The 10870-nt window shown below is 56.7% G+C and overlaps 1 protein-coding gene across 1 annotated transcript in view; it reads left to right on the plus strand.

Moving 5' to 3' along the window:
- IER5 (immediate early response 5) overlaps nucleotides 1–10411 on the plus strand; it is a 37289-nt gene extending 26878 nt beyond the window's left edge. The window contains exon 2 of the mRNA XM_071751450.1: nucleotides 8849–10411. Within this exon, the coding sequence (XP_071607551.1) occupies nucleotides 8904–9680 (777 nt within the window). The 5' untranslated portion in view covers nucleotides 8849–8903 and the 3' untranslated portion in view covers nucleotides 9681–10411. The remainder of the gene's footprint in view (nucleotides 1–8848) is intronic.
- Nucleotides 10412–10870: the final 459 nt, after the last annotated feature.

Consider the following 10870-nt stretch of genomic DNA (forward strand, 5'->3'; position numbering starts at 1 on the left):
CAGGCCACGGTCCCCACCAGGGTGTCTGGGACAGACTGTGTGTTCCTGCCTGGTGGGGGAGGAAGAAGGGGAGAGCAAGAACCTGGCTGCTCTGCTCCTGCTCCTGCTCCCCTCCCTGCCCTGGGAAAGGACAGGCTCCACTTCCTTCCCCATCCCTCCTGCAGGGCCTGAACAGCCCATTGCCCACCCCAGGGTGAGGACCCCCCTGTTCCCTGGCCCCCTCTCATCTCAGGGGTCCATAGTTTCCTCTCTCAGCTGTGAGCACAGGTACCCCAGGGCTCAGAAAAGCTGTCAGGAGAGGGATGGAGCTTGTGCAGCTCTGGGGGTTGTTCCCACACACACATGGCTGAACTTCCTCTGCACAGGCAGATCGATTTTTTTCCCAAGGCTTGGCCAGAACTAATCCCCAAATCTTCACCCTGTTGCCCAAAGTGTCCCTGCCTGCTCTTCCCAAAGGTGGCTGTGGTCCAGCATCCCTAGGAAGGGCAGAGATGCCTCCTCAGCATGGGAGCTGCATGCCTGGCTTTTGCAATCCCAGCAGCTTTACTGGGGAGTGTGTGGTGGGAAGGCTGTGGCACACGTAGAACCGGTTTCTGAAAGCTGCCTGCTGCTGGGGACAGCCTGGGAAGGAAGCCACAGCTTTGCCAGGTGTGGTGCAAGAGGCAGCAGCTTCAGGGCCTGTGTTTGCCAACCCTTCCTTGGCTGTGCTGAGGCTGAAACCTCTGCCTGGGTTTTGTTCTAAATAACTTTTACTTGTAAGAGTAGGAGGCTGATACAGAAGCTGACCAGGAGCTCCATTACTAAGCTTGTAATGGGAATTCAAGTTTATAGTACTTCTGATATTTTTTTCAGATACTTCTGAGCCCAAGCTATAGAAGAAAAATACTTGCTGATACTTCAGAAGAAGAAAAAAGTGCAGTTTGTAGGGCATGGGACTAAGTGAAATTAAGTGAATGTCAGTCATTGACATTTATCTTGTGTTTTTTATAATTCAGTGGTTATTCAGGATTCTGCAATCTAAGCACTTTTCTTTAACAATTATAAACTAGAGATGCAAACTCTAAGTGTAATTTCCCTCTTTAAAGGGCAAAATTCCCCCATGTACTCTGGATGAGGTCTGAAGACAAAACTGAGTTGCTTGCTTTTTGTGCTTGACTTCCTTTGGTGGTGGAGGGGTACTCCTGAAACGTATCATCTAAGTTACTGCACCACCTTTTCCAGTACATATTGGGAAAAAAGAAAAAAACAGTGCAAGATTTGTCAGAAGAGACTGTCTATATTCTACCACTAGGTACTATGTGTCTAACTAGATACATAAATCCTGTGCCCTGGGTGGTTTGTGTCCCACGTCAGCAGCTTCTGGGGGTGGGGGTGGTGTTCCCTGCCAGATGCTGAGGGCACGGAGTTGCCTCCAGGGAAAAACAGTGCCAAGGAGTCACTGGGCCAGTTTGCCTGTCCCTGTTCCCCAGAGCCCTCGTCCTCCCTATGAATCCACCCACGATTTCCACCCGTGCTGCTCCCCCCTCTTCAGAGCTCCCACCTTCCACGTTTCCACCATTCCCCTTGCCCTCTGGCAGCTTTGGGCTTCTTGCTGGAATAGGGGAGGAACACCAGCGTGTTTCAGAGCATGGCAAGGAGAGCTTGGGCTGGGCTGGAGCTGCTCAGTAGTTCTGGTTTCCTCCTGCCAACACTGTCCCAGGAGTTTGCAGTGCTCCTTTCCGTGTGCCAGGGCTGTGCCCTTCTGCTCCCTCTCACCAGGAATCCCTTGTAGCCTTCACTGTGCTGGGAAAGAAAAAGGGAAAGGCTCCCATAGCCCCTGTGCATGACTAGCTGGGAGATTCAGAAGTCCTCAAACAAATTTTGTGAACACTTTATTCACTTAATTGGAAGTGGGTTTGGTTTGGTTTGGTTTTGGTTGATTGTTTGGGGTTTTTTGTTTTTTTTTTTTTTGACACGATGGTGTGAAGCTTTGCAGAGCTGTTGAGGGCTGAAAATGAGGAGGCACTACCAAAATGCAGGGAAGCCACAAACTTTCCAGGAATAAAAAAAAATTAAAAAAAAATAAAAAGCAAGCCTTTTCTTTGATGTTGGGAATTAATTTATGCAATGTAGTGAACGGTTTAGATTTTCACATGAAAGCCACTCCAGCCATGCTGCTGTGTATTTTTTCAGAGCAGAGGCACTTTTTGCTCTTTCTTGTGGGCCACTCTGATTTCTGGCTGGGAAGCAGCAGGGAACATTTCAGTGGCTTCTCAGCATGCTTGGCCAAACTGATCCCTCCCCAGTGAGAGGAATTGGTCAGGTTAAACACTGGTTAAACACTTCTGTGCCAAAAAAGTGCCGACTTGTCAAAATCCCAAAGCTCTGCAGGGAAGAACTGGGCTGACACTTTTATCAGGAAAACTTCTGCAGTGTGTGTGAGTGTGAGATCCCTAGCCTGGTGCAAAGAACGTGCATTTGGTGTGGAAGTGATGGCTTTTCCTCTCAGGGAAGAGCTGGATTGGTTTGAATTTGGATATGCAAAAGCAGAGAGGATTTTTGCCCCCGCCCAGAAAAGGTTTCACAGCTAAAGAAAGAAGTAACAAAGTGAATGGGTTTCAGAGGCTTTGGAGTTTTTCCCCCTCCTTTGCATTTTTAGTGAAAGGTGTTGAAGATGTCGTTTGATTATTGTAAGATGAGGATTAAGGCAGTGAGAACTTGACATGGAACCAGTAGCTAAATATTGAATGCTGTGGCAGGCAGTGTGGGTTTCCATCAAATCCTACCCACTCGTGGCCCCTCCGTGTTTGTAACTAAAGTTCCTCATTTTTACTGATCTGTGGTGTGCTGGCAAAATCCCCTGACTTCAGTGACTGAGGTGTTAAAAGAAAAATTGTGCCAAGAAGTCTTGGATGACAGCTATTCCATGCTGGAGCTGACAGGTTCTCTTGGGCTTAGAGTTGTCAGGGAAGAAGGGAGGCCTGACCAAAGCTTCTCCCGTGGTTGTGGCTTTCCTCCTGTTGCTGTCACTTGCAAGTTCTTGTTGTCTAACAAGAACTGGGTTCACAAGACAGCAAGGCTTGTGTGTAGAGGACACTGCAAATCCCTGCCTGGGCAACCAGACAAAAATGGTAAAAATGCAAGTATGGAATAAACAAGCAACTGTGAAGTGATACTTCATGGTAGGATGCAGGATGACTGTTCAGAATGTGGGTTGTTTTGGAGAAAATTTATTTTGCTCATCATAGCACACTGAGCAATCAGTTATTTACTGAAGATGAAAATGGGAAAGAAAAATAAATAGTAAACCAAAACTGAGCAAAGGCAGCATGTGCCCTTGCTGCTCTTGGAGGTGGCTGCTCTTCTGCAGGTTCCCTCCTGGCAGACCTTTGGACTTTTAATAAGCACTTCGTGGTCCCAAGGCCCTGGTATCCCTTTCCATTAGCAGGGATTCTTTCCTAGGATAACGGCTCCGTGGCTCAGGAGCATCAGTGCACACCCTCCCTGTCACCCCTGAGTGGGAAGCAGTGGCACAGAGGACAGGTCTGGGCTCTGGGATGTGCAGAGGGCTGCAGTCATCATTTGCCTGCCAGCTGCAAGGAAGGTGACATTGAGATACAGGGAGAGAAACAAAAAATAATTAGGCTGAGACTGCTTTGGGCAGATGATCTACCCTGCCTTTTGCTGAACTGTGGCTTGGGTTGGCTCCACCTGGAGTTCTCAGGATTAATTTGGGATGTTTAACCCCATGCTGGGCTGCAGGGGAGTGCCAGTGAGTCTGCCTTCTGCTTTACAAAGAGCTGCAAAGGGCTCTGGGGGAAAGCACAGACCCTGCTGGGGGGCAGCTGGAGGGGTGTCTGCAGCCCAGAGCTGTCCTTCTCTTTGCCCCCTGGACACAAGGCAGCCTACATTTTTGGAAATGGCACAGGACCATATCAGAGAGGGGAAAAAAAAAAAATACAGGAAAGTGGACTACAATAGAAGGGTTGTCTGATAGGAAACCCTGGACAAATAAATGCCTTTTTTTTTTTTTTTTTTTTTTTTTCCCCAGGAAAACCAAGCCAGTTCCAGAAAACCCTGAAAGATGTGAGGCCACATTTTTCCAAGGGAAATGGCTGCCTGAAGAAGCTGATAGCTGGGAGTGGGAATTCCCTCCCCCCTCTTTGTGTTAGGAGAAGCTGCTAGAGGAGTAGCAAGATCTCTGAGGGGCAGGGGGTCTGGGTCACAGGTCCCTGGGGACAGAGAGGGAAATCCCAAACTGGAGAAAGGGAAAGGAAATTGTGAATCATTTATGCAGAGGGGAAAGGGGGAACCCCAGGTCACTGGTGAACAAAAAGGGGTGCAGGAGGGGAGTGCTGCCTGCCTGGGGTATCTACACTGCTGAGAGGACAGGGGGTTTTAGCCTTGGAAAACCCCTTTGCTTTCTAGTACAGGCTCTGCTGCTGGCTCCCACCCTGCTGTGGTTTCAGGGTCTTTCAGAAGCTGCTTCTCCACCTTTGGGTTAGGTTTATATTGATTTGTTTGTATTTGTTTGGCTTGCAAGCTGTGTTTGGTTGTCATTCGGCAGCAATTAGCGGTTAGTGGCCTTGGCTGGGCTTTGGGATGATTCCCAGCTCTTCTGACCTTATCTCCAAGCACGGATAAACCAGGGCGTTTGTGAACCCTGGGGGATTAGTTACCGATATCCGATTGGGGCAGGTCCAGGCTGCATCCATGTGAATCATCGATTTTTCTGAAGGGAAAACAAAACAGTCCCAAAGAAGCCTCCTCCTCCTCCCGATCCTTGCCTGCTTCTTTGATAATTCAGATGTGGGTTATTCACGTCTAAAACTTCACTCTGGCCGGGGCTACGGATTAATTAATCTACTTTTAGAAACCTTCCTCTCTCGCTTCCCTCGCTTCCGCCAGCAATCCCTGGGGATGCGCCCAGATCCGAGATGGGGCGCTGGGACCGCCAAGGGGAGCGAGTGATGGATGAGTTCAGGCTGGGCTTTGAGAACACCCTAACCTCACCATCCATCCTGCCCCGAGGGCTTTTCCACCTCTTGGCAGCAGCTGCTTCCCCCGGGGGCCTGGCGCGCACATTTGGTGACAGCGAGGGGCTGCCGGGGGCGGGGGGGATGTGGGGACGGGGACCGGGACAGGCGCCGAAACAGGATCTCGCCAACCACATCCTCCTCAGTGGGGACAGCCCCCCCGCCCCGGGTGCCAGATGGCGGTGCCGGTTCGGCCCCCGCCACCCTGTCGCCACGGGGACAGCGAGGACCGCGGCCCGGGTTCGGCTGCTGCGTCTGGGGGTGCGGGCAGCCCCCCGCCCCGCTCCCGGGCGAGATGACACGTCGCAAAAAAACCCAAACAAACAATCAAAAAGCACCAAAAAAAACCAGAATGAAGCTTCCTGGCGCCGACCTCCTCTGCTCGCCATCGGAGGCGGATTTTAACGCCTCCGAAAGAGACTCCGGTTGGTATGCGCAGCCCTCCGCAATTACGATTTGTACCGCAAGCTGCTTCCTGCCCCGAGCTCCTTTTATCTCGCATTGTTTCCCTTCCCAGGTGGGGCCGCGGGCTCCCCGCTGCTTGGCCTCTGGGGCTGCCTCTTCCTCCTCCTCCTCCTCCTCTTCTTCCTCCTCCTCCTCCTCTTCCTCCTCCTCCTCTTCTTCTTCCACCTCCTCTTCTTCCTCCTCCTTCTCCTCCTCCTCCTCCTCTTCTTCTTCCATCTCCTCTTCTTCCTCCTCCTTCTCCTCCTCCTCCTCCTCTTCTTCCTCCTCCTCCTCTTCTTCCTCCTCCTCCTTCTCCTCCTCCTCCTCCTTCTCCTCCTCCTCTTCTTCCTCCTCCTCCTGCTCGGTTTGCCGGGCAGGCTCCCGGCTGCAGCTTGCTGGCGGAGAGGCCACCTTTGTCTGCCAGTCCGTCCGCCCTCCTCCTCCTCCTCCTCCTGCTGCCAGAGCTATTTCGGGAAACAGCAGCTGAGCCGGAGGATTGTTAATTGTTCATCAGCCCCTTCCAGCGGGGTTGGATCACACGCGGAGATGAGAGCGCCTGTCACACCCTCACCCCCCCCCTCCGCCTCCTCTGTCCCCCCTGGACCCGCCGGGCAATGCCCCCTCTGCGGGCAGACCCATGGACACGGAGCGCCGGGCACACCGGACCCACCGAGGTGATGGTTCCCACGCCACGCCGAACCCTGGGTACGCCGGAGGTGCCGAACCGAGGGTACCCCGGGGATGGCCGGCTGGGTGGGCAAACCCCTTCCAGCGGGGTGAGGCGGCGGCGGGGCCGGGCTGGGGGTGCGGGCAGGCAGACAACAAAAGCACCCCAGGCACTGACCTCAGGAGCTGCCGTGTGACTCAGCCTCAAAGTTACCACGCATGACATCAGCCTGGGAGGGAGAGGCAGGGCTGCCACCAAAATACCGCCGGGCTTAAACGGGCTGCCGGGACTGTCCCTGCTTGCCCCGATGTGCTCCTCCTGCCCTCTGCTCCTGCCCGGACGGCCCTGGGAAAGCGGATCTCCGCATGAGGTGCAGGCAGGGGCAAGGCTGGGGGCAGTCACCCCGCCGGAGGTTGTGCCTGGGGCCGTGTTGCTGGGTGAAAGTGGTGGGACCGGGCAGCAGCTCTGCTGTCTGATGGTGTGACCTCTGCTCCTCCCTGCCCGCTCTCGGTGTCCCCGGTATGAGCACGAACAGGGCTGAGGGACGGCCCGGTTCCCACCCCCATCGCTCGGTACCCGTCCCCACCGCTTGGTACCCAACGATTTCTCGGTACCCATCCCCATTGCTCGGTAGCTGTCCCCATCACGCTTATCCCTGGCCAGGGCAGGGGAGAGGCTGCCAGCCTGCCCACTCCTGAGCAGGGTAGGTAGCCAAAATGTGGCAACTGGAGAGAAATTGTGGCTCATGCCATGAGGGTGAGGCAGTGAGCAGCAGAACAGGTCAGTCCACTCGGCTCCAGGCACCTTTACTCAGCAGAGCTCTCACACCTGGTCTCCTCCACCCACCTTCAGTTTTTGGGGTGGCTTTGCACCTCTGCTCTTCATCCACATCCTGAGCTGGGAATAAAACCAGCTGAGATGTATCAAACCCAGCTTTGTCCTTCTAGCCGGGGTCACCTCTGCTGAGGACTCGGGTGGCTGTACCCTGGGAACAGCAGTGCTGGGGCAGCACTCCTGGGGACAGCCAAAGGCTGTGTGGTGGAGGGGGCAGTGGTGGTGGTGGGCAGACATGCTGGCTGCAGGTGAGGAGACATGACTGCAGCCCCAAACATCCCAGCCCAGACCTGCCCCAGCTGGTTAGACTGACCCCAGGGCTTAGGCCAGGGTGTTACCGGCCCAGGGAGGCACGGGGAGCAGGTTTGACAGGTCTGGAAACCCTTGGTTCCCACCACTGGGGCTGCCATCCCTCTGTCCTCCCACGCCGGGCACGGGAGGGGACAGTCCTGGTCTCACGAGCTGGGGGAGGCTGGCCCAGCACGGGCAGGGGGAAAGCTGGGATGGATGTTTTGGCTGTGGGGTTGAGCACGTTCCAGTCTAGTCCTTTAATAAATACAGAGCGTGGCAGGTTTGTGCAAGAGGAGGTGGGCATTTTGGGATGTAACCCCCCCACCCAGGTCCACATCCAGAGAGCAGCATCTGAGGTTTTCCAGCTGCACTGGAGCAGGAAGAAAAGGAACACTTGGTCCAAATGTGGGATTTTTTCGGGGGGATGACTCCTGCTGTGTCAACTACATCTTGATGCCTGGTCTTTGTTACCACTGTGTCCTTCCAGCGAGCCAGGACATGGTGGCAGATCCTGCCAATAAAATATCATGACAGGCTGCAGCTCTCCTTTTGGGTAGTCTGTGTATGAATCCCTTGGAAAATAGTGGGATGGAAATGAGCAGTCGTGTCAGCTGGGTATGGAAACTGATGCTTCCTTAATTCTGGGCCTTTTCACTTCTGTCCTCCTTGCAGATGGTGGTTTCTCAGAGGTGGGAGATGGAGGGTCCCTGCTGCAAGCCCTGAAACACCTCCTGGCTTTCCCAGAACAGGAGCTGCACACACAACATTTTTGTATGCTTTACCTGGAGCTGTGTCTGGAGATGGTGGGTTGCCCCTTGTGTCCCCAGCCACCAAGCTGGCCTTGCCATCGTGTTCCACAGCTTCAGCAAAAGTGAGGTTTCAGTCCCCAAGGCTCTGTCATGGTCCCCATCACTTCTGGTGATTCTGGGTCCTCCCCCACTCTCCCTTACAGCCCTTCCTCCTTTAACCTGGGGTTTCTCTGAGTTCCAAAGCTGGACCCCTGAGGGAGATCTCCACCTGGCAGCTTCTGATCAAGGCTGGGGCAGATTTTCTTGGAAGTATTCAGAGGTGCATTTCTCCCTCTAGCCAACACCAGTTCCCTCTCTGACACCACAAGATGCCAGAGAGTGGTGCGAGCACTGGGGAACCATTTCTAACCTGTGCAGAACAGGGGATGCTCTTGGGTTGGGTAGGGTTGGGTTTCCCTCCTCCTCCCAGCAATGTTTCACTTGTTTGGGTCGAAATTCCCGCTTCCACCTTTCTTTCTGACCAAGCCAATGCGGGGTGCGGCGGATCTGGGGTGCTGTCCCACAGCCACCTCTGGGGTGGTGGGGCCCACCAGCCGCCCCGCTCTGGCGTTGCCGCTTTAAGGCGGCTCTCCGCGGGGCGAGCTTTCGAACCCGCTCCCCTGACTCCCCATTGGCGGGCGCGGGCGCGCGGGGGCCAGCCGGCGGTTGGAGCGGCCGGCGGGGCGCTCTGATTGGCTGGGGCGGGGGCCCTATAAAAGCCGACCGGGCGCGTGGGCTCCCCTCAGTCGGCGGCGCGAAGCAGCGGCGGGCGGAGCTGGGGTGCGGGCGGAGGGCGCGGCGCAGCCCAGCACAGCACAGCCCGGCTCCTCAGGGCCCCCGCGGGCCCCACCTCCCGTGCCCCCGATGGAGTTCAAGCTGGAGGCGCACCGGATCGTCAGCATCTCCCTGGGCAAGATCTACAGCGCGCGGGGACAGCGCGGCGGCCTCAAGCTACACAAGAACCTCCTGGTGTCGCTGGTGCTGCGCAGCGCCCGTCAGGTTTACCTCAGCGAACCGGGCTGCCCGCCCGAGCCGACCTGCGGGCCCCCCGAGGAGGAACCACCACCGCCGCCGCCCTGCACCGCCGCCTGGCCGGCCGGCGAGGAGACGACGACACCGCCGCCCCCGCAGGACGAGGCGGCTCGGGGCGGCCCGCGGGTGCCCGGCGCAGAATGCCAGGGCCCCCGGCCGCGGCGCTGTTGCTGCGGCTGTAGCTGCTGCTGCGCGGCGGCGGCGGGGGGTGAGGAGAACCGCCCGGACTGCGCCACCGCCGCCGGGGTGGCCGCCACGCTCCCGCCGCCGCACTGTCCCAGGAAGCGGAGCGCCGGCGAGCGCGTCCAGGCGGGCTCCCCGGTGAAGAAACCCCGCCGCGAGGTGGAGGAGGAACCGCCGCCGCCGCCGCCGGACGAGCAGGAGGACATGGAGACGGGCAACGTGGCCAGCCTCATCAGCATCTTCGGCTCCAGCTTCTCGGGACTGCTCAGCAAGGAGCCCAAGGGACGGCGGCGGCCGCCCCTTGTCGGCGGCGAGGCGGTAGCGGCGACGTCCGCCGAGGCAGCGGCCGAACCGGGACAGATCTGCTGCGACGAGCCGGTGCTGCGGACCCTCAACCCCTGGAGCACGGCCATCGTGGCCTTCTGAGCGCCGGCCACAGAGACTCGCCCTCCGCCGCGGGGAAGGGGGGGTGCCTGTCGACGGACGGGCAGCCGGACCCAGAGGTGACCCCCTCCCGTTCCCCCCCCCCTTCCCGCAGCCCTGGCCCGACGGAGGAAGGCGGGCAGCGCCGCGGGGTTCCGGCGCCCGGCCCCGCCGCACGGGAGGGACCTCGGGGGCAGCAGCATTTCCCCATTCCCCGCCGGCACCTCCGGGTCCCGTCCTGGGAGCGCCCCGGCTCAGCCTTCCCGGAATTCCCCTTCCCGGCCGGGCCCCCGCCCTGTCCGGCGCCCGTGGGAGGCTGCCCGGCTGCCGCCAGCACCGGGAGCGCTCCGGCCGGGGGATATTTTAAGCTTGGAAAGTATTAAGTTTATTAAATAAAGTCTCTATTTTGGAAAGGTTTAGGTCAGAACTATTACATGGTGCTTTTTAAAAGTGGTTTTTTTTTTTTTTTTTTGTTTGGTTTTGGTTGTTTTGTTGGTTTGTTTTGTTTTGTTTGTTTTGTTTTTGTTTTTTTGAGAGAAACGAAGTTTACAGACGCTCTGACGGAAAGTCCTTGAGCCTGTTTGTTAGGCTTGGTAACTCCCGGCCTTTGTTGTATAAAGGCTTGGGCTCCCGTAGGGATTTTTGTACAGTGTTCTCTTTCGGTGATGTATCTCGTTTTGTATAAAATGTAATTCTACGTGTACAACACGTATTAAATATTTTCAACCGTATAAGCCTAGTCCCTACTTGTGCCCCCCTCGGCTTGGGGAAGGAGGGAGGGAGGAGGAGGAGGAGGAGGGCCGTGGGGAGCCGGGCAGGCAGCAGCCAGGGTGTGGTTGCTGCATGTCTGTGGCTGGATCCACCCTGCCTTGCCAGAGGCTTGGGGTGGGTTGGAGTCCAGATCCTCTGGGAAGAAAGGAAACTTCTGTCAGGGAGGCTGGAGTCTCTCCCAGGGCCTTCCAGGTGCTCTGGCTGTGCCTCCGGCTGCAGCCTCTTCCCAGTTCCGGAGCTGCCGTGGCATTTGAGGTCTTACTCAGAAAGTCCCTCATGTGCAGAGTCACGGGCCGTGGGTGGGGAGCAGTTGCTAAATCCCAGCAGAGCAGCTGCCTGCCGAGGGCTGGCCTCCCCCTTGGCCTGGGCTGGGGGTCTTGGCCATACACAGCCAGCTGCTGCTCCTCTGCCAGGGACGTTTC

This window comes from Heliangelus exortis, chromosome 8 (genome assembly GCF_036169615.1).
Source record: "Heliangelus exortis chromosome 8, bHelExo1.hap1, whole genome shotgun sequence".
Taxonomy (NCBI): domain Eukaryota; kingdom Metazoa; phylum Chordata; class Aves; order Apodiformes; family Trochilidae; genus Heliangelus; species Heliangelus exortis.